General features: G+C 45.4%; 1 protein-coding gene across 7 annotated transcripts; it reads left to right on the forward strand.

Moving 5' to 3' along the window:
• Positions 1-439: 439 nt before the first annotated feature.
• Positions 440-22,680, forward strand: myom2a (myomesin 2a). Of its 7 annotated transcripts, none has more exons than XM_034601044.1 (38): positions 440-569; positions 1,308-1,439; positions 2,909-3,004; positions 3,433-3,568; positions 4,257-4,411; positions 5,139-5,231; positions 6,735-6,823; positions 6,911-6,949; positions 7,617-7,781; positions 7,910-8,071; positions 8,232-8,373; positions 8,603-8,802; positions 8,890-8,943; positions 10,171-10,298; positions 11,088-11,271; positions 12,520-12,694; positions 12,784-12,905; positions 13,568-13,755; positions 13,848-13,974; positions 14,455-14,633; positions 14,755-14,869; positions 15,074-15,233; positions 15,730-15,836; positions 15,922-15,966; positions 16,766-16,902; positions 17,567-17,711; positions 17,820-17,879; positions 18,043-18,110; positions 18,355-18,468; positions 18,761-18,848; positions 18,938-18,976; positions 19,663-19,768; positions 20,207-20,370; positions 20,516-20,552; positions 20,637-20,659; positions 20,791-20,846; positions 21,270-21,943; positions 21,983-22,680. In XM_034601044.1, the coding sequence occupies exons 2-37, from the start codon at positions 1,330-1,332 to the stop codon at positions 21,843-21,845; spliced, it is 4,584 nt and encodes a 1,527-aa protein (XP_034456935.1). In that variant the 5' UTR covers positions 440-569; positions 1,308-1,329; the 3' UTR covers positions 21,846-21,943; positions 21,983-22,680. The 7 variants fall into 7 exon arrangements, with proteins under 7 accessions (XP_034456935.1, XP_034456955.1, XP_034456971.1 ...); XM_034601064.1 differs by having other exon boundaries at positions 2,912-3,004; XM_034601055.1 differs by having other exon boundaries at positions 460-569; positions 1,320-1,439.
• Positions 22,681-22,823: the final 143 nt, after the last annotated feature.

The following is a 22,823-nucleotide window of genomic DNA, read 5'->3' on the forward strand; positions in this document are numbered from 1 at the left end:
AGGACGGGACGTCTCGGGAAACCTAAAAAGGTCTCGTCAGGTTCTCAGCGTTGAGATCTGCCAGCAGACCATCTCAAATCATCTGCTCTGAATGAATAGTGTTGGTGTGTGTGCTGCTGCCGGGACGAGGTTAGAGGTCGTGTCCCGTCACCGGAGCGAAGACTTTCTGACAGATTTCATTATTTAATTTAAAAAATCAAAGAAAATCAGGTGAAAGGATCTTTTGAGAAATGTCGACTTCCTGAATGTTAATAGACACTTAAAAAAAAAAAAATGTGATTTTAATCTCAAAACAGCAGTTTAAGATGATGAACTGTTTAATTGGACAGTGGATGAAACATACCTCAGGGCACTTTTAATACATGTGCACGCTTCATCTCCAAAGTGCAGAATGAGAGTAAAATTTGGGGGTAAAAGCTATATATAGTCTGAAGTGCCTCCATACATGGGGTGGAAGGGGGAGAGCATTCCTCCGGTGAGAGGGTAATATTTGTGTTACCATCAGCAAGTGCTTCCCAAGCGGCATCAGGCTGGTCTGCCACCGCTCCGCGCTGTTTGAATCTCTCGGGGTAAGTCACCTTTCTTCATGCTCGCTCCCTCGCGGCTGGGTTTTACTGCAGGAACGTGTTTTTTCCTGTGTGTGCAGACAGTGAGGAGACGTTATCTGCTGTCAGAGGTGGGAGAGGGGAGTGTGCTGCTGTCTGTCGTTAACAGATAATCGGTCTCCTGTGTGAGGAACCCGGCAGCAGGCTCCCTGAACGGTACCTCCTCACATGCCAGGGCTTTAGGAGGTGTTGGATAATATTTGTGTCGGATAAACAGACTCGGGTGCAGGAAATGATCGACCTCACAGAAATGTAATTGGAGGCAGAGCTTGGATTTGACGGCTGGTTTTGGAAGTTCACTTTGAAACAGTCTCTAGATGAGGGGGGGTTTTTAATAGAAATAGTGTGGAGGCCTGTATTTCTGCTTCATTACTCCGGTCGTGGAATCTGCTGCACATCTATTCATAGCTGAGCAGCGTGAGGCTGTAAGGTGAACCACTGGAGGTGCTGAGCTCCGGTTCTGGGTCAGAACTGGACTTTGAACACATCTTCTCCCTGAGGTTGGAGAAGTATTCAGATATCAGTGTTTCAGTGCTGGAGGATGACGGCTCATCCGGTGCAGTGCATGTCCCTCAGAGGCTTCACGGGAGCTGCAGTCACGTTCAAGACAAGTTCTACTGACATGGCTAACACATGTGTGGTCTCCCCCCCCCTTCCTCCTCCTCCTCCTCCTCCTCCTCCTGGCTGGTGCTCTCGGGCCAGGTCTCCTTGAAGTGTTCCCGTCATGGCCTCCAAAGTCATACCGTGGTACAAGAAGAAGCGTGTGAGCCAAGTCCAAAGTGATTATGCTTATCACCACACCAAACATGTGGTCAAGCAGCAGCAGACGGAAAGGTATGACGGTGCCGTTCACCTGCTGCTTCTGCTGCTTCGGCCGGGTGGAGTGTGGAGCTGCTGCTGCTGGGGCCCGGACCCCCCAGCCCCCCCCCCCGGGGCTGCGTTATGTTGTCACTGCTCCCAGCGCTCACCTCTTTTATGTCTCTTAACATTTCTAGATTTCATCCACGTGCTTTACTGTTTCACTCTTTATATTTTGTTTACCTCGAACATGTTTCTTTACAACTCCTTGTGTCCGATATTTAACTTATTACCTTTATTCTCTCCATAGTGGGACTGATAAAGGATCATCCTATCCTGTTTTATCTTATTGTATCGTATCGTTTCGCATTATATATCATATCTTATCCTATTTTATCATATATTATCGTATCTTTTCATATCTTACATTACCGTACTGTATCGTCTCACGTCTTAACTATCCCCTAAACAGCAGCTATCAGATCCAACTAAATCTCTGTGTTCATTATCGTTATGTAGTATTAGTTTCTTCCAGGCGTGAAAACCCACGATTTGTGTTTTTTTGGGGAATTATTTCCAGACTTTAACCTTCTGTAACTGTTGGGGCCTGAATCCCTGCAGCACCAGGTCAGGACGACAGAAGTCGACATCGCTCGTATTGAACGATGAGGCCAAGACAGAAGTTTTCACATCAGGATGATTATCACAGTGTCACGTTGTTTTGTGTTTCTGGTTTTAAACTTGTCTTCACTTGCAAGAAAACATCTTACAAACCTGAGCTTGTTCGTGTTAAAGCTCCTCGCTGGACGATGCGGAAACATTACTTCAACTTTTGTTTTATTACTATTGATGAAGTTATATTTTGTTAATTAATGACAGATATGACTTCATACTGTCGTACAGATCATGACAGAGAACTTTGTGTCTTTTCATTTCGTATTCTGTTTTGTATTCTGCACCTCTCCTGGCTCTGAGCTCAGCTCTGCTCTGCTTCAGCAGCACATACAAGTAGTTACGCTTCTCTCTGCGCTGGCTTTGTTGTCCACAGTGATGAAATGAGCGCACAAACCTAAAACCAGCTCACGGCCCAGATCGAAGTTCTGGTGTTTGGGTCGTCCTGCCGCAGGCTGCCATGTTGTCATGATGTCATGGGTCAGAGGGCGAATACCACTCTCCCCCCTGCTCTTTATAAACCAAACGAATTGACGTAATACAAATGGAGGATCTGAATAAAAAGTAGAGGAATTGGCAAAGGACGGGGGAGAAATTGGTCAGGATCCATTAAAATAGTTTATTTGTTGTCATCATAAACCAAAGCATATTAACACGTGTTATTACTGAAAAGTTGATCGTCTGCTTCCATTTTCTACCGTTTTAATCTCGACCAGGTGGGGTTTTTTTAAACAGCGACAGCTTCTGCAGAACTAAAATAAAAACCTCCTGTAAGATGGAATTGTCCTTTTCCCCTTTAACGGCTGCTTCATAATGACGGACTCTCTCCTCAGCAGGAAGTCCAGCTCTAAGTCGGCGATCCAGGTGCAGGCCCAGGCCACAGCGGCTATGGCGGAACCAGCATATACAGTACCGGTGTTCCGGCAGAGGTGAGTTCCCATTGGCTGCTGCATGTCGGGGCTATTTTAGGTGAAAGGTAATACTGGACTTCTCTCTTAGCCCAGTCGAGAGTCACTGGTTAATATTTCAGCCACGATTATTCTGACTTGATACGAGTGTGAAGTCTGCATCTCCACGAGAATACTTGGATGTTGTTAAATTAGGCAAATAGTCAAATTTAATACTTCACTGCTTTCACATAGAAAGATGTTTCATGTCCCCTGAGCTTGGATTCAATGTGAAAACCCCTGAAAGGATCAATTCGAATAACTCAAAGCAGTTAACTCTAAATTCTTGATAGAAGGTTTCCTACAAAGTGAAATAAGTTTCCCCAGCGGCACCAAAGCCAGGTGTGTTAACCTATCGTGCAGGTTCAGTTGGATTAGTGTGCGATGGCCGTGGTCTTGTGTGTCTTCAGGAGTTCTGAGGAGACGGAGGAGTATCAGAGAGTGACCACTAACGTAGGGAAAGGACTGGCCGTCATCCAGGAGGAGCTGCACAGGATGAGGATGGCCACCAAGGCCCAAGTGGAGAGTCTGGAGCTCCAGAGAGAGGTGAGGAGCCGAGAGGCCCGGGGTTATGATTTATATATTATTATTATATATTTATATACAAACTGGAAATAGTAACTGTAGATTTGTTGTTTAGAAATGAGGCTTTTATTCGTTTCTTATGCTTATTTCATTAACTTGCGTATCACAGCCAAGATTAAACAATTCATCATTTAGCACCTTAGATTATGATTATTATTGTTATTACAGCAGTTTGACACCAGGGGCTTAAATGACTCAGATTAAATCATTAAATAAATAGATAAAGAAAATTAGAAATAAATCAAATAGAAACTGTGTCTTCCTCAATAAAACTTCACAAACTGCAGCGCCAAGTTTTTATAAGAAGTAGGACTCACAATTCCTGCTCCACATTTTAGTAAATAAAGAATATAAATCAAGTTTTCTACATCTTAAAATAGTTTTACATTGTTTTTCTGACATGTTTTTAATGGTTAGGGTCAAATGTCGGATTCAACCAAACTTTGACTCCTTTGAAAACAAGCTTATAAACTTCTTAGTTCTCCTTTGCTCTTTAATGTCGTCGTTACTCTGAAGAAATGTTTTGCTCAAATTAAAGGTAAATTATGGTCAAATTTAAAACTCTGCTTCACACTGCATGTCCCAACATGGAGAACACAACCAGTGGAGTAAACCTACGTCACTGTGCTGTCTGCCCCCCCCCCCCCAGGTGAGAGGCATGATGTCGAAGAGGGGGGACATGTTGGACGAGATCCCCAAGATGCCCGACTTCCTGGTGGCCCTGCGGCCCCACACCGTGTGGGAGAAGACTCCCGTGAAGTTGTTCTGCACCGTGCAGGGAAACCCGAGGCCCATCGTCAAATGGTCAGAACACAATCACGTGTTACTGGAGAGTCTTTACACACGTGCACGCTTTAATCTCTTTACACGTGTTGGCGTCATGTCTGAATCGTGTTGGAGTCACGACGGCAGTTTGTTAAATGTCTGAATGATGTCGTCAGATCAACGTAACGACAGTGGAAGCACATCCTGAGAGACGTGTGCATCTTGTGCTAAGATCCCTGCGATAATACGTCATAATTCTAAATTATTATCATACGATTATTAAGTTGTTGTGGCTGAATAATAGCCTGGATTTTAGAGAGGAGTCTCAAACAGCCTCAGAACTTTATCATCATTCAAACATTGTTCTTCACCAAAGTCTGTGTTTGGTGTAATACTGCTTTTATGAGAAGTTCCTGACGACAACAGAAACATTTTCTAAAAGTATTTAGATGTACGCTTCTTGGTTAAATTACAAACATCCAGTTGACTTGATAACTTTATTATAGTTTATTATGATGCAGCCGTTAAAAAAGAAAAGTTGTATTTTTCTAGTTTTGATGACAACTCAAATTCACCCGCATTCATACACCTGAAGATGGGAATCGAACCATCAACCCCCTGAGCCACAGCTTAGTGTTACTATCATTTCAAAATTATCATGTCTTAACATTTCATGTTTAACCTTGTTTTGTATTATGTGGGTACAATATTTGGAATTAAACTGACTGAAACCCAACGAGAGGAAATGACTGTGTGTTGTTGGCAGGTATAAAGGAGGAGCGCCGGTCGACCCGCTGAGCGCCCCAGGAAAGTACAAGATTGAAAACAAGTATGGAGTCCACAGTTTGATCATAAGCAGGTGAGTTTCCCCCTCGACTCTGACAATAATAACTATAACTATAATATGAAGTGTTAACTGAAGCTCTCTGATGATGATGTTCCGCCTAATTAGAGACGAATCAAGTCGATGCCCTAACCCTAAAATCACGAAAATAATCAAATCAGAAACAGACAGAGATGATCAAAGGGGTTTATGGGTTATTAACTTTAATTTTCTGAGCTCTCGACCCTCATTTTCATCTGAACAGTTAAAATACAGTGAGAGACTCAGTGAGAGGACGGTGAGATCGAGGGTTCGTGTTCGTCATCTTCAAGACCGCTCAGCTGTTCCTGTTGAAGTGCTGACCTTTGTGTCATTCGAGCCTTGAATTCCTCCCTCAGACCCTCCCTCCCTCCCTCCCTCCCTCAGACCCTCCCTCCCTCCCTCCCTCCCTCTCTCCCTCTCTCCCTCCCTCCCCCCCTATCTCCCTCCCTATCTCCCTCCCTCAGACCCTCCCTATCTCCCTCCCTCCCTATCTCCCTCCCTCCCTATCTCCCTCCCTCAGACCCTCCCTATCTCCCTCCCTCCCTATCTCCCTCCCTCCCTCCCTCCCTCCCTATCTCCCTCCCTATCTCCCTCCCTCCCTCCCTCCCCCCCTCAGACCCTCCCTCCCTCCCTATCTCCCTCCCTATCTCCCTCCCTCCCTCAGAATATCTCCAGCCCCCCATCATTACATTTCAGGGTCAGTGAGGCGGCTGGCGTTTGGTTAATGGGCCCAACTTTGTCCAAAATGGAGAATTTTCTCATTGAAAGAAAAGTGAGAAGGTCTCAGACTCGTTCATGTCGTCCGTCCCCCCCCCCCCCCCCCGCAGCTGAGGGAATGGACCACAGTTAAAATAGTTGCGTCCCGGGAGAAGGTCACATTTCTTCCTTCTATTCTCACCCTCGGAGCGTCACAGGGCCGCCTCACTTCACCTCCTGCTCAGAGTGAGGTCATTTCTGCAAAAGAGGCCGGACGCCGTGTCTCCTGCTGCAGTGAGACGCCCCCCCCCCCCTCCGAGGGGTTAACAGCAGGTCTCTGAGACGCTGAGGTCTTATTGAGGAAAAGCTCAGCTGCTCCGTGTGCTCATGTTAAACTCTGTGTTTAACTCTCAGCTGCTTGAATCCTACAATGTGGATATGACACTTATCACTCCTACATAATGTCCACTGGGTGTGTTGGTGAAGTCCTTGAGGTCTGTCAGTGACCCTGTGTCGTCTCTGGGTCGATAAAATGTATTTAAATACACAGAAATCTTATATTTGTATATTTGTATTGGTCCCACAATGGGGAAATTTGCAATATTACAACAGCAAGAGTCAAAAATAGGCCTCAGTGAGTAATAATAAGTAACATGCAATACTACATAAATGGAATAAAAACGAATATATTGATTGCGCATTAGTAAACAGCTGTACCATATATTAGATATTGAAAGCTATGGATGTGTCTTCGTGTATTTAATCAAGTCCCTGACGTGTTTCCGTGGCGTCTGCTCTCAGGTGTGTGGTGAGTGATACCGCCGAGTACAGTGCCGTGGCCACCAACCCGCACGGCACGGCCACCAGCAAGGCTGCAGTCACCGTGAAGAGTAGGTGCTTCTCTTGCTGCCACACGGCTGCGTTAGACACCCTGTCTCACCCTGTCTCTCTGTGACCATGAATTCTGTCCCTCACAGGAGCCTCAGGAGCCGGGGAGTCCTGCCATCTCGGTCTAGGTGAGGGGACGAGGGACGAGGGACGAGGGACGAGGGACGAGCTGCAGCCGAGGGAGGGAGGGAGGGAGTTTTTTTAATATTTGTCTGGAATCAGGCCCAAACACAAACCAGTGACACAAATAGCAGTGCACGTGAGGAGCTGTGACAAGCTGTGGAAACTGTTGTGAGGACCTGCTGTTGTTTTAGAGACAGACAGTGGAAAAAACAAAAGGGACCTTTCATTAATATAATAATAACTTTTCAAAACTGTGTCCGTCACTCCAAACAATGTCTTATTCCCAGGTCCCACACATGAACTCCAAACTGGGACAAATAATAAATAAATACATATTTGTATAGTTTACAAAGTGCTTCACAGACACAGAAACATAATATACAGGCAGTGGAATTACACATTTAAGTGCATTAAACAATAGAACAACATGTAGTGTGAGCTGCAGCCTGAGCAGCCTGGAGTTCCAGAGGAGGAGCTTCCTGTTAAACTGCCTCTTACCAACAGATTCAATCAAAATCAAAACACACATGGAAGTTCATGAAGGTGATTTATGAAAGGAGCTGAAATACAGTTTAACAAAAGTCCAGGACAATCCAGATTATTACCAGGATGTGTTGTCATCTTGATAAAAGTCCTGACATGATGAATAACTTCCTCCGTCCTGATGTCCAGTTCCTCACCTGACCGTCATCCATCCCAGTAAACTGGAGGTCTCTCTGCTGGATCGCTTCTCGGTCAGCTTCGGTGTGGAAGGCGGATCCATCAGCCTGGTGTGCACCATGGTGGTCGTCCCCGACCTCCCCAACCTGCCCCCCCTCGCCCAGTGGTACAGAGACGGTGAGACATTCATTCATGTGTGGAGGGTGATGCTCCGTTCCTTCATTTAGTTCAACCTTCCTGATGCCACCTCCGAGACAAACGGTCCATTGTGTCCTCCCTCTTCCTTCCCTCCCGTCTGCGAATAGATAAACTGCTGAAACCCAGTAACCTGGTGGAGATGGCAGTGGGGGGGAGCGCGGCTCGCCTGATGCTGCCCCACCTGGCCAAAGACGACGAGGGGCTCTACACCCTCCGCATCTTCACCAAGGATGGGACCGCCGAGCACAGCGCCTACCTGTTTGTCTCAGGTCGGACACAACTCTGCATTATCAACACTTCATCTTCACATTTACCTTGTTTTACTAATGTCACAGTTTGTAGGTCATCTTTTACATTTTGTTCCTCTCTGTTTGAATAAGATCTGTAAAATGAGAAACCACCTTGTGTGTTTGTTGTCTCGGCCCCTAGATGCCCCCCCCTCTGCAGCCGGGGCCCCTGGTGCGCCCATGAGCGTAAAGGCATATGACATCAACGCGGACTACGTCCTGGTTGCCTGGAAACCCCCCAACACCGTCAACGAGGCGCCACTCACCGGATACTTTGTGGATCGGTCAGTGCGTCCTGAGACCTCCTCAGCTCTTCTTTTTATAGAGCGGAGCTGGCACGTTAGCATGAACACTGTCAAGTTACAGCTACTGCAGAGGAAATCACTCAAACTGATCTGATGAGTCTGAATGTTCATTAAATACACGTTAAAAAAACAAGGTCATTCTGGTCACTTGTGAAGTATTCTGTGTATTTCCCGTGCTGATGGTGTCCCCTCCTGGTCCCATGTGCAGGTGTGAGGCCGGCAGCGACTCCTGGGTCCAGAGCAACGACGCCCCGGTGAAGGTTTGTAAATACCCGGTGCACGGCCTGAGCACGGGCCGCTCCTACCACTTCCGGGTCCGAGCCGTGAACAGCGCCGGCATCAGCAGGCCGTCCCGCAAATCAGACAAAGTGACCGCCCTGGACGCCGCCGAGAGCGAGAGGCTGCAAGGTACCGACGAGGGTAAATACAAAACACATGGCGGAAAGGAAACAAGTGTTTTTCTGACAGATCTGTTGTCGTCATTTCCTGCAACAGTGATAAAAATCGAAGGGAAATACGACATAGTGATCAGGGACGATGACCTGGAAGGTAAAGTAGGAAACCCACTGATCTGGGTTCAGATTCCTGCTCGAATCCTTTAAACCACTTCCTCCTAATCTCACACAGACTGAACACTAACCACAGACAAAAAAAACTAAATCCCAGCAACATCAGTAATAACATTTACACTTTGAAAGGGGAACTACACCGAAAACATGAATGCAGTTCAATTTTAAAAGAAATATTAATAAGTTCACATCCACCTGATAGTGTCTTCATCTTTCATCGAGATCATTGATTTACTTCAATAATAACTCTCTAGTGATTGAGTGCAGATTCCTAATTGAATAAAAAGTTATGGATGAATTATGAGGATTCAGAATGAAGCCGTATTTCTTTTTATCTTGTTCACGTTACATTTCTTTTCCACACAGGTGTGTACGTTTATTAAAAAGCACATTTAACAACAACCACAATGCAAAATACAAGAAAAGGGTCAAATAAAATAACAGTGGATTCTAGACTTTTACTCTGAAGATCAGATTTTCTCATCTTTCCTGAAAACATGAAGAAACAAACCAACATCATCACACTGGATAAAAAAACTAAACCCAACAACAGAACTAATGTCACGTGTTCTAACGTCTTCAGTTCGACGCCACAGACCGAACATCCTCCATCTTCTTTATCCCGTCTTAACTTTTGCGGTGACGTCTTTGATCTAACTCCACTTTTTTAATTCAGATCTAAAAACTTCTTCCATTAAACCACTGGGTGTTCTGCTGACTCCACAGTTTGCCGAGCATGTTCTCCCACTTCAAGCTAACCCGTGAAAACAAAACACTAAACATTTAAAAACCTAAAAGTAATATTGACGCGTTTGTATAATTCCCGCAGATGTAGAAGTCCCACATTTTACTGCAGTTTATTCAACTTTCACTGAACTTTAGTCCCGAAGTGTTCAAGAAATCAAACCTGTGTATTTACCTCCAACTGCAGGACTGATGTTATCTCACAGATTCATTCAGAGGATTCTTTCCTCTTCCTTTTTAAAAAGCTGAAACATGCGACTGAGGTTTTCTTAGAGGACACGTGTTGCTAGATTAAATGAAATTAAGATTAAAATGATAAAACAGTGAGACCATTCGTCAACAAATTGCTGTAAAATACATGATTTAAAACACATTTAGTTCTTAAAAGTGCGTAATGTGGGACTTCTGCAGCCGCTGTCACTGCTGGTACTTGATGCCTCAACACGGTTCACTCCTGATCCAGGCTACGTGACGATCCCCGGGGAGCCCACCGACGTGCATGCTTCAGAGGTTTTCAAATCGTACGTCGTGCTGAGCTGGAAACCTCCCAGCCCCCGTGGACGAGCGCCGCTGTGGTACGTCATCGAGAAGGTGTGTGTCGCTCCGTCCACGTGGCTCTGTTGAGCATTGACCTCTTAAACGCTGGAATTTTGAAACGCATCGAAACATTTACTCTAAATGTTTCGATGCGTTTCTGATCCGGCTTTTTAAAGATGTTCCCTCCAGCACCGTTTAAGAGGTTCAATGATTCTCATGTAGTAGAACGTACTGAACCCTCCCACGTGTTACTGCACTTGCATCGTTGGGGCTCCACTTGAGAGTCGTTAATATCGTGAATATCAGCAGAAAGAAACTGCATCGGATTCTTTTTATCGAGTCTCTTTACGTGGAGTTAAAGTTAAAGATGGCAGCTTTGTGTCTTGGCTTCGTTTCTGGACAGTGGGAGGAAGTGGAGACACAACTAGAGAGGGCGTTTTACACTTTTACATTTCCTGAAGGCCACTGTAGATTCTCCGATATGAGGGGTGAGGGTAGATATTCACGTGGCTGAAGTACGTCCCCTCGCCACTAGAGGGCACTAAATCTCCTCCACACTGAACCTTTAAGATCTTTGGCTTTTATCTTGTGACAAAACTCTGACATTTGTCTTTCAAGCTTCGATTATTGGGATTTTTGCAAAAACGTTAATTTATCTAAAGAACTGTTTTCAATCTCTTACCCTGAGTTTGATCGTTAAAACCAAATCGAGCCCCAACGATGCAACAAGTAATGTACGATTGAATAATCTTCATCCTAAAATCTCATCTTTTTGTTGTTGCTACGTTGGTGAGGTCCGTTTGCACCTTCTCACTTCCCTCCATCCCCCCGACTTTCCCACAGTGCATAGCCGGCACTGGGGCGTGGCAGCGGATCAACGCGTCAGTCAAACTGCACTCCCCCCGTTACCCGGTTTTTGATTTGCAAGACGGGCAAAAGTACCAGTTCCGAGTGTATTCGGTGAACATGCACGGCAGCAGCGAGGCGTCGGCGTCCTCCGAGCCCGTCCAGAAGGTCGATCAGGACGGTAAGGGACAGGACCAGAGACATTCAGACACTACGAGAGCTGCATGAACAAGGATCTTCATTCCTAAATATTCTCTGTAGCTTCCACTCCACATCAGTGCGTTTTAATATATAAATAAAGAGGGAAAAATAGGGTTTTTATACTGAAGGAGAGAAGTGTCTGTTTTAAACTGACTGGATTTTCTTCAGCTTTCCATCAAATAATGTTCAAATAAACTTTTTTATATTATAAGAAAAACTAAAAATATATTTGCTTATCTCTTACAACTGGGAAAAAGAAAATGTGGTGTCGTCTCAAATTTATCATCTCACACTGAGTTTTTAAATTTCTCCAAACACCCAAAGAGTTTCAGCTGAAGTTGATCCTCTGTTCAACGTGAGTTATTGTTTTCCACAGGAACTGAGCTGCCGGTTGGTATGTACACTTTAATGTTGAACATTATTTTAGTCACAAGTTACTTCACTGTTCCACTCTGTGTGTTTTCTAACCGGGTCACGCTGGTTTATTAGCACACGTGCACAGTTCTTTGTGTCGTCGAGCTACAGTATTGGATAAAACAAAGTTTTTAACTATTATTTAAATCATCTCATAACTAAAATCATCCTTAGTTCCTCAGTTTAATCGTGTTCCTGTGTGAGATATTTTTCTTGATTATAAATCTAAAACATTACATGTGAAAACACATTAATGCCTAAAATGTAAATTGTTGGTGATGACGTTTCACAGAAAACACCACGACGAGGTTTCACCTTCTGTTCACTGCACGTTTCACATCTTGGTTCAGCTCAGTGCGTGAACATCAGACCTGGAGTCAGTGGTTTCTTCTGCTTATGTTCATGGTTTCTGTTCTGTGAGGAAACGTGTGGATGTTAATCAGCAGATTTCCTCCAGAAGAAAAAGGGTAATTTTCCTCCGATGTTGTGATTGACAGGTGATCTGACTCAGACGTATTACCCACCCAGCGACTGATGCGGAAATTGAACTTAAAACCATAAAAAATATATCAATTAAAATGTTATAAGTTGAAATGTGACTGTTTGTAAATTATGAGTTTGTGTTACAATCACTTTATCTGAATTCACAGACAGAAAACAAACATTTAACGACTTCTGAATATGTTTTATTCATTAAAAAAGCATTTCTGGATCTCTTGACTTTAGCAGTTGAATTATGTTCCTGTAGTTTTTGGAATGTAAATGTGAAATGCATCAGTAGAGTTACTAACGGCTCCTTTCCCTCGGGGAGCAGGCGTCCCCTCGGCTCCGGGTCAGGTCGTCGCCACCAGGAACTCCAAGTCGTCCGTGTTCGTGCAGTGGGATCCTCCCAAGCAGGTGAAGAACCTCATGGGATACTACATCGACGGCCGCGTCGTCGGATCCAAGGAGTGGTTCCCGTGTAACCACAAGCCCTTCAAGCACAACAGGTACGAGTCCCGAGTCCTGCCGGGGGCCACTTTGACTCCACGGATGTGTTATGTGTCTGTAATTCAAACCAGAAGTGAATGTGCCTCAGGTTCGTGGTCCACGGGCTGATCCCGGGCGAGACCTACGTGTTCCGTGCCCAGGCCGCCAACGTGTTCGGCCTCAGCGAAGAGTCTCAGGAGTCTTCGCCCATCGCGGTGGAGCCGGCGCTCGGTGAGACCAACTGAACTCTGAACGTCACACGGAGCTTAAAATGACCATAAATTCAATCTTTTATTCAAAACACATCATTAGAAATACAAAGCTGATACCAAACGTGATTCATTTTAATCAACTTGTTTAAATACCTTCACATTTAATTACTTTCAGGCAGAGGGGTGGATTATGGTATGTATTAGATCACTTTGTTAACAACCTGCTTTCAGCCCCCCCCACCCCACCTCTCCACGTTCCACTGTGTGTTTTCTTCACAGAATCATTTATCTTCATGGTCACCGTGGTAACACGACGCACAAAATGAGTTCACCATCACATTTTTAAACACTTTGCGAGTTAAAGACTAAGATTTTCTGGTGGATCAAGTTTAAAACAACATTAATGTTCACGTACGTCACAGTGAGCGTCACTCATTAATTAAAATACGTGTTCAAGTCAATAATTAACAACGTCTGATTGGTGCACGTTAATCATCAAAATGTCTGTTTTGACTGTTTTTTGAAGTTTACATTAGAAGCTTAGATCTGATTGTAAAGTTCAGTTAATTGGTTTCTAATTGATGACGTCAGTAACTTCCCAGGTGACAGTCACATGACCTTTCCCAGTCAGGGTCACGTTGTCCAGGTGTTGAAAGTGAATCTGTATGAACTCTGCCCCAGCGACTCCCAGCTCTCCCTTCGGCATCACCATGCTGAGCTGTGACGGCGCCTCCATGACTGTGGCGTGGAAGAGTCCCAAGCACTGCGGCGGCTCCAAGGTCAACGCTTACTACATCGACAAGCGGAACGCCGACACGCTGACCTGGAAGGAGGTCAACCTGGTGGCCGTCACCGAGAGACTCTGCACTGTAAGAGCAGAAAAGGGAAATTCAAACTGTGGAGCTCATCATTCTTATGAAATCTCTTTATGACATCACGCCCCTGTCCTCTGAATCCTCAGGTCGACAGTCTGACCGAGGGAATCTTCTACGAGTTCAAGGTCCAGGCTGGAAACCTGGCGGGTGTCGGCGTCCCATCAGCTCCCAGTGCCCCGATGAAATGTGAAGCTTGGACCATGGAGGAACCAGGTACGAGACACGTTCCAAGTAAAACACTGCTCTGCCGTCCGGTTGCTCTCTTCTCTTGTCTGTTTTTGATCATATTCAGGATTTATTTTAAGTTTTTCGAAGCACAAACCATAACCAGACTGATCCAAAAACCAGAAATCAGTGTAAAAGGTTTGGTTCTAGTCCCGAGTTCATCGTAACAAAGTGAGAATCCGTGGTCAGTGTCACTTCACCCTGTCATCAGAGTCACACTTCACTCATGAGATAAACTGGAACATGGCAAACTTATCAATTATTTCCAGAACCTATTATCTTTCTCTCTCAGTTTATGTCGTAAGACCTTGAATAACTAAAAATGTATCATCACCTGGTTTCAAAACCAGAAAATCAACCACAGTTTTCATTTATAAAACTCGTGTTGACGTCAATATGCAGCCAAACTGAAGCTGGACACACGTCTCCTCTCACCCTGCTGATTTATTTGTTTATATATATTTTAAGGCCCAGCCTACGACCTGAGCTTCAGCGAGGTCAGAGGTCACTCCCTGGTCATCCTGTGGAAGGCTCCCGTCTACACTGGAGCGAGCGCCGTCTCTGGATACCTGGTGGACATGGCTAAAAAGGGCTCGTCAGAGTTCGTCACCCTGACTCAGGAAGCTGTGAGCCACCGTTACCTGCAGGTAATAGACTGAGCCGACGGGACACGTTCACATCAGCAGGTTCACGCGTAAATCACAGAATCTTCGTCCCTCATCGTGGTCACTCCGAAACATGTGATGTTGTTCCCGTGGTGTCCTGCAGGTGTCCCATCTGGAGGAAGGTCAAACCTACGTGTTCAGAGTTCGTGCCGTCAACGCTAACGGTGTCGGGAAATCTTCTCAGGTGTCTGAGCCGGTCTGTGCCAGAGCTCTTCCAGGTAACAACGACCTAACGCTGCTGTCACGTGGGTTTGTCTCGGAAACACCAGCGTGAAGTTTGTTTGGTTCAGTTCCCTATGACCCGAGCTCCCGGTGCCACTAAGTCCACAGCATCGTGTTCCAGTTAATTGAATTCGACCTTGTTAAAAACCAAACGTTCCCACACTTGACCCGAGTGTTTTCGTCATGTCTGATGTTCTCAGGCGCCCAAGAGATCGTGGCCAACGTGGACGGGGACACCGGAGACATCTTCCTGTCCCTGGAGGCCTGTGAGATCTGCGAGACGTCCAAGTTTGTGTGGTCCAAGAACTACAAGCCCATCGGGGACTGCCCCAGAGTGGAAGTGACGACGAAGGGCAGAACGTGAGCTCGCTGCTGACCTCAACACACACACACACACACACACACACACACACACACACACACACACACACACACACACACACACACACACACACACACACACACAATCAAATGTTTTCTGTTCTCATTCATCTTGTAGCTGGTCGACCTGATTCCAGGATTAAAACTCTTTTATAATGATTTTCTGCACGTTCACTGTTACGCTCTATTGATTTATTATTAGAATATAATTAGTGTCACATTAAATTATGAACTTGTTCTTCACGAAACTCTTAAAACATTATAATAGTGGGAACGTTTCCAGACTCATGAAACAAAGAGGAAACGTCACAGGAACATTTTATTCACACTTTCATAAAAACAAATAGTTCAAACTGTAAAGAAATAAAAAGACGTGTGAAATCCAGGTGGAAGCTGAACTGACCTCCTCTCCCTGTGTTGTGTTGCTGACTGGGATTGTGTTGATATTCACCAGTCGTTGTGTTTGTGTCTTCAGCTCCAGAATGACGTTCACTCACCCCGATAAGGACGATTTGGGCAAATACTCTGTGGTCGTCACCGACACCGACGGCGTGTCTGCCAGCCACACGCTGAGCGAGGACGGTGGGTCATGGGTTCGCTCGTGAAGAAGATCTCATGAGTCCGATGTCTTTATGTATTAATTCATGTTTTCCTGAATCTCCTGCAGCTCTGAACACGATGCTGGAGCTCAGCCAGGCCATCAGACATCCCAGTGAGTCCAGCAGCTCATCGCACAGAAATGAAGACGAGTAGTCATTTGAGATCAAGTTCCATGTTGTTGCTTAATGTAGTGAAACAATTCAATGTGGAAAAATTAAAGCTCCACTGATTTATCGATATAAATATAATATCGATCTGATGTAGAAACGTCTGATATGAAAATCACAGACGTTTTCTGTGTCAGTGTTTGTTTCTCGATATGAAAACTTAACTTAACAGAATATACGAAGCGGTAAAGATGTGCACGTATGTACTCACGACCACAACGGTCAGGAATAACAATACATGGAATTTAATCAATTAATAATTAGTACTTTTATAAATGTGTTTACAAACCAGTTTATTTATCTTTATAAAAAGGAAAAAGTTTAATGACTCAGACAATGGAAACGCAAAATTTGTTATTAAGGTGAATTGTACATTTCGTTATTAATGAATTCACTGATGTTTTTTAAATAATTTACTTATAAAAGAAGTCTATAGATTAATATATAATAATACGTTAATAATAACAATACATTTAATAGTTATTAATTCACTCATTAATCATGAAATGCTTTATTACCATTTCTGTGACACTTGTGATCCTTTTAATGTTTCAGTCGTACATGAACATATTATTTAAGTTTTATATATTTTGTGTTTTTATTTTTATTTGTAGCTATTTGTAATAAAGTTTATGGTAAAGCTGTAAAATATCCAAAATCAGTTTAATTAGGGTTTGATAATGTCCAGTAGATTCTTGAGAGCAGCAGGATCTGATCTTCTCGTGACTTTTCCTCTGTTTGCAGTTGTTCCTCTGAAACACGGCCTGAACTACGAGATTCTGGAGAAAGGTCACGTCCGCTTCTGGCTGCAGGCCGTCAAGCTGTCGCCCTCCGTGTCCTACAGGTTCATCGTGAACGACAAGGAGGTCACCAGTGGGGAGGTAACGGGCCGGAGCCAATGAGTTCAGACGATCTGTAGGAATCAAAATGGTTCTTTAAGTTCCAGCGTGGAACCGTCGTGTGCTGTGTCCTGCTCTCGGCCCCTCGGCTCGGTTTGACTTGTCTGTGAAACTCTGAGATCATCTGATACTTTTCACTTGTTATCAACAAACAGACAAACGTCTTCTAACCCTCTAGTCGTCATGGTGAACTCCTCCAGGTGATCACATGACTCCACTGATGCTGCGCGCTGTGTTTAGCTCTTCTCTCGTTGGTTCTCTGGCCGGTTTCTACCAGGAAGCCAAACTGACTTCTAGACATTTATAGAAAACATGTGATGCTTTTCCTGTTTCCTTTGTCTTTCTAAAATACACATTTGTTCTATTTTACTGTTATGATGAGTTACATCCCTTTAAGAAAAGGTACAAATCATATTTTTGTACCATTCAACCACAACAAATTGATTCTTTATCTCAAACTGACGACACGTCTTCAGCAGCTTTGGTCGTAGATGCTGATTTAAGTTAAATTAAAGGAGACATGTAATGTTTTTTCAGTTTCTTTCCTCTCGTGGGTTATTTTATTTTATTTTTTTTGTGAATGTAAAACTTTTAGATTTCTCTGTGGATTTCAACGCACTGAATCCTTTCCTCCTTTTCCCGTCAGGGTCACAAGATCAGTCACGACGTGGCCACAGGAATCATCCAGATGACCGTGGATCACTTCACCAGAGCCAACGAGGGCACGTACACCGTCCAGATCCACGACGGCAAAGCCAAGGCCCAGAGCTCCCTGGTGCTGGTGGGAGACGGTGAGACACGCACATACATATTAATCATGTGATTTTTCAATCTTCAAAACCTGAAACACTGAAGCGACACAGACACAAAAACTTTATCCACATTCACTCTGTTTTCAGTTTTCAAGGCTGCGCTGAAGGAGGCAGAGTTTCAGAGGAAGGAGCACATCAGGAAACAAGGTACGAACCCACGAGCCCCGAGACCAGACATTCGTCCTCTGTTTACAGAGACATGTTCCACACACTGTCCGTCCCTGACAGAGACGTTACAACTACAGGAAGAGACACATCAGGATTGTTTCTTCATGTCCTTAAACAACCAGATTCCACTTTGTTGTTTCAGGTCCACATTTCTCTGAGTATCTGTATTTCACTGTCACTGAGGATTGTACCGTGATGCTCGCCTGCAAGGTAACACAAATATTATTTTACATTTAAATTCCAACGTATATTAAAGTGAAACTCTAATGTGTTTTTGAGACATTTATAAAAACCTGTGTTGGACACGGCTCATTACGCCCCCTAGTGTTTCAAACCATCTGTGCACTTTAAAGAAAACAGCTTATGATTTATGATGATTCATTATTCTCTTACTTTAATTCTTTGCTCACTCTTCAGATGATTCTCCTCCCTGTGTGTGTTGTTGTGGTTTCAGGTGGCCAACGTGAAGAAGGAGACGACCTTCCACTGGTACAAGGAGGAGGAGGAGATCGTTCCAGAAACTCCTCCCAACGTCCTGTCGGGGGCCTGCGCCCTGCCCATCGCCCTGGTAACAGCCGCTGCATCATCACCGACACATGCATGGGTTTAACACACTGACATGCACGTGCACACATTCATGATCACACACTGAACGCTCACGTGCACACATTCATGATCACACACTCAATCAAAAGTCAGAGGAACAAGTTCAGTTGTTGATCTTTGTCGCCTGAGAGTCTGAACCAGGCTCGTTTCCACCCGATCTGGTTCGTTTTTGGTTGTTTCACGTTGTAATTGATTCGTATGAAGTAAATCTATATTGATCGGGAAAATTGACGCGTTCATATTGTTTGTCTCAGTTCTCCAGGAAAGATCAGGGTGTGTTCAAGGCCACGCTCGGGGACGACAGAGGAAAGGACACGTCTCTGTTCGACATCTCAGGCCAAGGTCGGTTTCTATTTGTCTTCATCGTTCAGTCTCTGTGTTGTTGTGGTGGTTCAGTATCTAACGCTCCCTCCTCTCTGTTTGATCGGCAGTGTTTGATGACATCATCAACGCGCTCGCTCAGAACGCTGGTGAGTGTGATTCCCCGAGTGTCGGTAACGATATGTGTGCGACAGGATGCGGCGCTCGTGTGTGATTGGACAGTTCATGGTTCAGAAGGCTCCTGTAGAGTTTGTCGTCGACAGTGAATCCAGCTCCAGCTCTTTAGCCTGAAGCTCCGACTGTCTCAGATGACGTGGGACATTAGACTGTGTAAATAAAACTAAAAACATTAATGAACATAAAGATAAAGTAATAAAATGCTAGAAGAGGAGAAACTAAAACCAGAGATAACTGGAAGGAGCCTGAGAGAGAGAGAATACCTCCATCAGGGCTGATGTCTCTCCAATGTGACGGCCCACAATTCTCTAACTTGTCCCCATGAACCAACACTTTTTATGAATAACTTTCACTTCTCATAGTAACATAAGAGATCTCTCGCCTGCTGCATTGTTTAAATGTGTGCAGCTATTTGCAGAACTAATTCGGATCAGCACCGAGATTTAATGAGTTCTTTCTGTTAATCTGTGGAGAGAAGTCAGATTGTAAAGAGAAAACCATTCAGAATGAATCTAAATACGATAGAATGAAAGGATTTACCAGTAAAAGATGTATGAATAAATACACAGATCAATAGCATTTCATCAGTAGCCTGACTAACGGACAGGTCTGGAGTTTGTCTTCCTAAACGCTGTGAGTCCGTGTCTGTGCGTCTCAGGTGCGTCGGCCTCTGAGCTGGTGATGCAGTGCACTCCAGAGGGAATCCGGCTGCAGTGCTACATGAACTACTACACAGAGGAGATGAAGACCGTCTGGAAACACAAGTACGGTTCACACGCTTCTGCTTCAGCTGCCTCCTCGATAACGTTCTTTTGTAAAATGATCTTTTAAGTGGCCTTAACCGTCTGAAACAGTCCATTTAAGAAATAGTTTTGTGTTTCTTTCAGTTTCCTTTGCACTTGACTTTCCTTTGCTCAGCAACACTTACTTCCAGCTACAGAATGTCGCATGAATCTTTTTAATTGGGAAAAGATTAGTATAGCCTTCAGGCTTTTTTAACTTTGCAGAACTTCACAAACCTAAAAGACAAACTAGAGGAAAGAGCCAGTGAACGAACGTCTCCCCTTTAACACGTAAACTCAATGTTATGGTACTTTTTCTAAGCGTTGACTCAGACGTGTTAAAGCGACGTCTTTGTTAAATGTGTCGGTGGTGAATCAAGTGTAAACCTCTGACCTCTGACCCGGGACTCGAACCCGCAGGGAGACAAAGATCGCCTCCTCTGAGAAGATGAGGATCGGTGGAACAGCGGAGATGGCCTGGATGCAGATCTGCGATCCGTCCGACAAGGAGAAGGGTCACTACACCATCGAGATCTCAGACGGCGTGCAGACTCACACCAGGACCTTTGACCTCTCTGGACAGGGTGAAACATCCGTCCTCCCGTCGATCAGTGTTTTCACTTTCATTCTAAATCATATTCTATCCTCTCCATATTCCATTCTACTGTTTTATCTCCTTGACGTTGAGTGATGAAGTCATTTACCCTGAGATGATGTTCTGTGTTGCAGCCTACACTGACGCCTACGAGGAGTACCTGAGACTGAAGTGAGTCGTTTCGCACAACAAACCTTTGGGAACATGAACTTCTGAATGTTGTTTTACTCACTCTGTTCTTGTTTCACCCTTCAGGGCAGCGGCCTTCGCTGAGAAGAGTGAGTATCAGTATTTATTATTAGACATTGACCAACATTTCAAATGTCCCGTGTATTTGTGACACTGTGACGGCCCAGTGACGTGTTGAGTCAGAAGTGACCTTCACTGCTTTCCTGTTGTGTCTCCTCAGACCGCGGCAGAGTGGTGGGGGGTCTGCCGGACGTGGTCACCATCATGGAGCAGAAGGTGAGGACTTCTCAGCTCCGCCCTCTGATCACACATCACGTTATTAACTCTACAACAGCGATGACGCTAAAGTTTTACACCTTTCGACTGCAGGTCTTGTGTTTCGTCATCAGTTGTGCACTTGTTGTACGAGTTGCACAGGTCGAGCGACATTCTTATGAAACGAGTGCCGGAGCAAAGCATGTCAATTAGAGCTGTGAGTCAGCTCCAGCTGTAATACAATGTATTATGTATTACATGTTTTGCTTTGGTCCCGAGGCTCCAGTTTGTCTGTGGTTCACCGGTTTTTAAATGAAAACGTAGTCGTGTGGACGAAGCCGTAGTTTCTGTCGCTGAAACATAACTTTTCCACTTTCTACTAAAACAAAGCTGCACTGTTAAAACTGCGTCTCTAATTATATTCTGACTCTTGCCCGTCCGCAGTCCCTGAGCCTGACCTGCACCGTGTGGGGCGAGCCGACCCCCGAGGTCACCTGGTTCAAGAACGAGCAGGAAGTCTGCTCCACGGAGCACACCAAGGTCACGTTTGACGGCGGCAAGTTCTCCAGCCTCATCATCAACCAAGTCACTCCCGAAGACTCCGGCAAGTACAGCATCAACGTGCGGAACAAGTACGGCGGCGAGTTCGTGGAGATCACCGTCAGCGTCTACAAGCACGGCGAGCAGATCCCCGAGGCCAAACTGGGACAGCCCAAATCGGCCACGCCCGCAGTCACCCCTGTGCCGCCCAGGTCCCCGGCTCTCCCCTCCAAGACCCCAACCCCTTCCAAGTCCCAGACCCCGGCGCCGCCCGGGAAGACCCCAACTCCAGCCTCCACTCCAGCGCCGTCCATGAGGAGTCAAGCCTCCACCCCTGCTTCCACCCCCGTCCCCAAGTCCCCAACCCCCACCCCCAAATCCCCGACCCCCACCCCCAAATCCCCGACCCCAAATCCTCGCGGCGTCAAGTCCCCGACTCCTCCCAGATTCATGAAGTCTCCGACCCCACCGAGGAAGTAAAGGTGGAGCTGACGTCTGAGGGGGAAACGTCTGCCGTTAGCAACGCTGGTGTTTAGCATGGGTGTGAAAGTTATTTAGAGGTAGTCTCTGTTAAAGTCCCACTTCCTGCACGGCCGCACGCACCGGACGACGACTGTCCGAGAACCGGCCGCCGACTCGTTCTTCTTGTGCTACTTTTCAAAGTCTGGTTTCACAGTAGCATAGAACCGACCCACCACAGAGGGACAGTCACTGCGGCGGCTGACATGTTTGTCCGTTTCAGCTCGTTCACGTCACTGACTGGTCGCTGCGCTTTGACTCGGGCGGGAAAAAGCTGAAAAGTGAGAAAAATGTAAAGACCAGGGTCGATGTTGATGTTCTGTGTTTTTCAAAAGCTGCACCTTCCGCTACGCGACGTTAGCGGAACGCCTCGTTTTTTTTGTGGTTGTTTAAATGTTAAATCCTGGTTTTGGCTCCTGGTGATAAATAAACTCTCCAGGTTTTTTCTGCTGAGATCTGGAAACACGGTGACGAGAGAAATGACGTAAACACGCAGAGACGTGCGGTGACGGAGAATCACCGATGACCTCTGAGTAAACTGGATTAAACCATCGGACGAACCCGTCGTCTCGTCTCTCGTCCAGTTTCTCACGTTATCGTGGCGACGTCACCGTCCTGGTCTCGGCTGGTAAACTGTTAGAATCCTGTGAGTTACGTTTGTCCCATGTGACTTTCTTCCTTTAAAATGTGTGAATGTAAAATGTTCACTTCCTGTCAGAAGGTCTGAGACATGTTTGGGTCCCCCCCCCCCCCCCCAGTGCTTTGTGATGGCAATAAACTTCACTTATCAACCTCATCCTGTCGTCTTTGAGTCTTCTTCCCCCTCCTCACACCTCCTCACACCTCCTCACACCTCCTCACACCTCCTCCCCCGTCCGGACGTAACGCGACTCCTGCAGCAGCAAAGAATAAAGAAAATAATACACAAAAGAAAGAAGT

Source organism: Hippoglossus hippoglossus, chromosome 1, assembly GCF_009819705.1.
Source record: "Hippoglossus hippoglossus isolate fHipHip1 chromosome 1, fHipHip1.pri, whole genome shotgun sequence".
In the NCBI taxonomy this organism is placed as follows: Eukaryota; Metazoa; Chordata; class Actinopteri; order Pleuronectiformes; family Pleuronectidae; genus Hippoglossus; species Hippoglossus hippoglossus.

Excerpts from the sequence above, each read along its gene's own strand:
- myom2a (XM_034601044.1), top strand. The coding sequence starts at position 1,330 with ATGGCCTCCAAAGTCATACCGTGGTACAAGAAGAAGCGTGTGAGCCAA. Across the intron at positions 17,712-17,819 it reads CCTGGTGCTGGTGGGAGACG|TTTTCAAGGCTGCGCTGAAG; the intron begins GTGAGACACGCA and ends CTCTGTTTTCAG. Across the intron at positions 18,111-18,354 it reads CCGTGATGCTCGCCTGCAAG|GTGGCCAACGTGAAGAAGGA; the intron begins GTAACACAAATA and ends TTGTGGTTTCAG.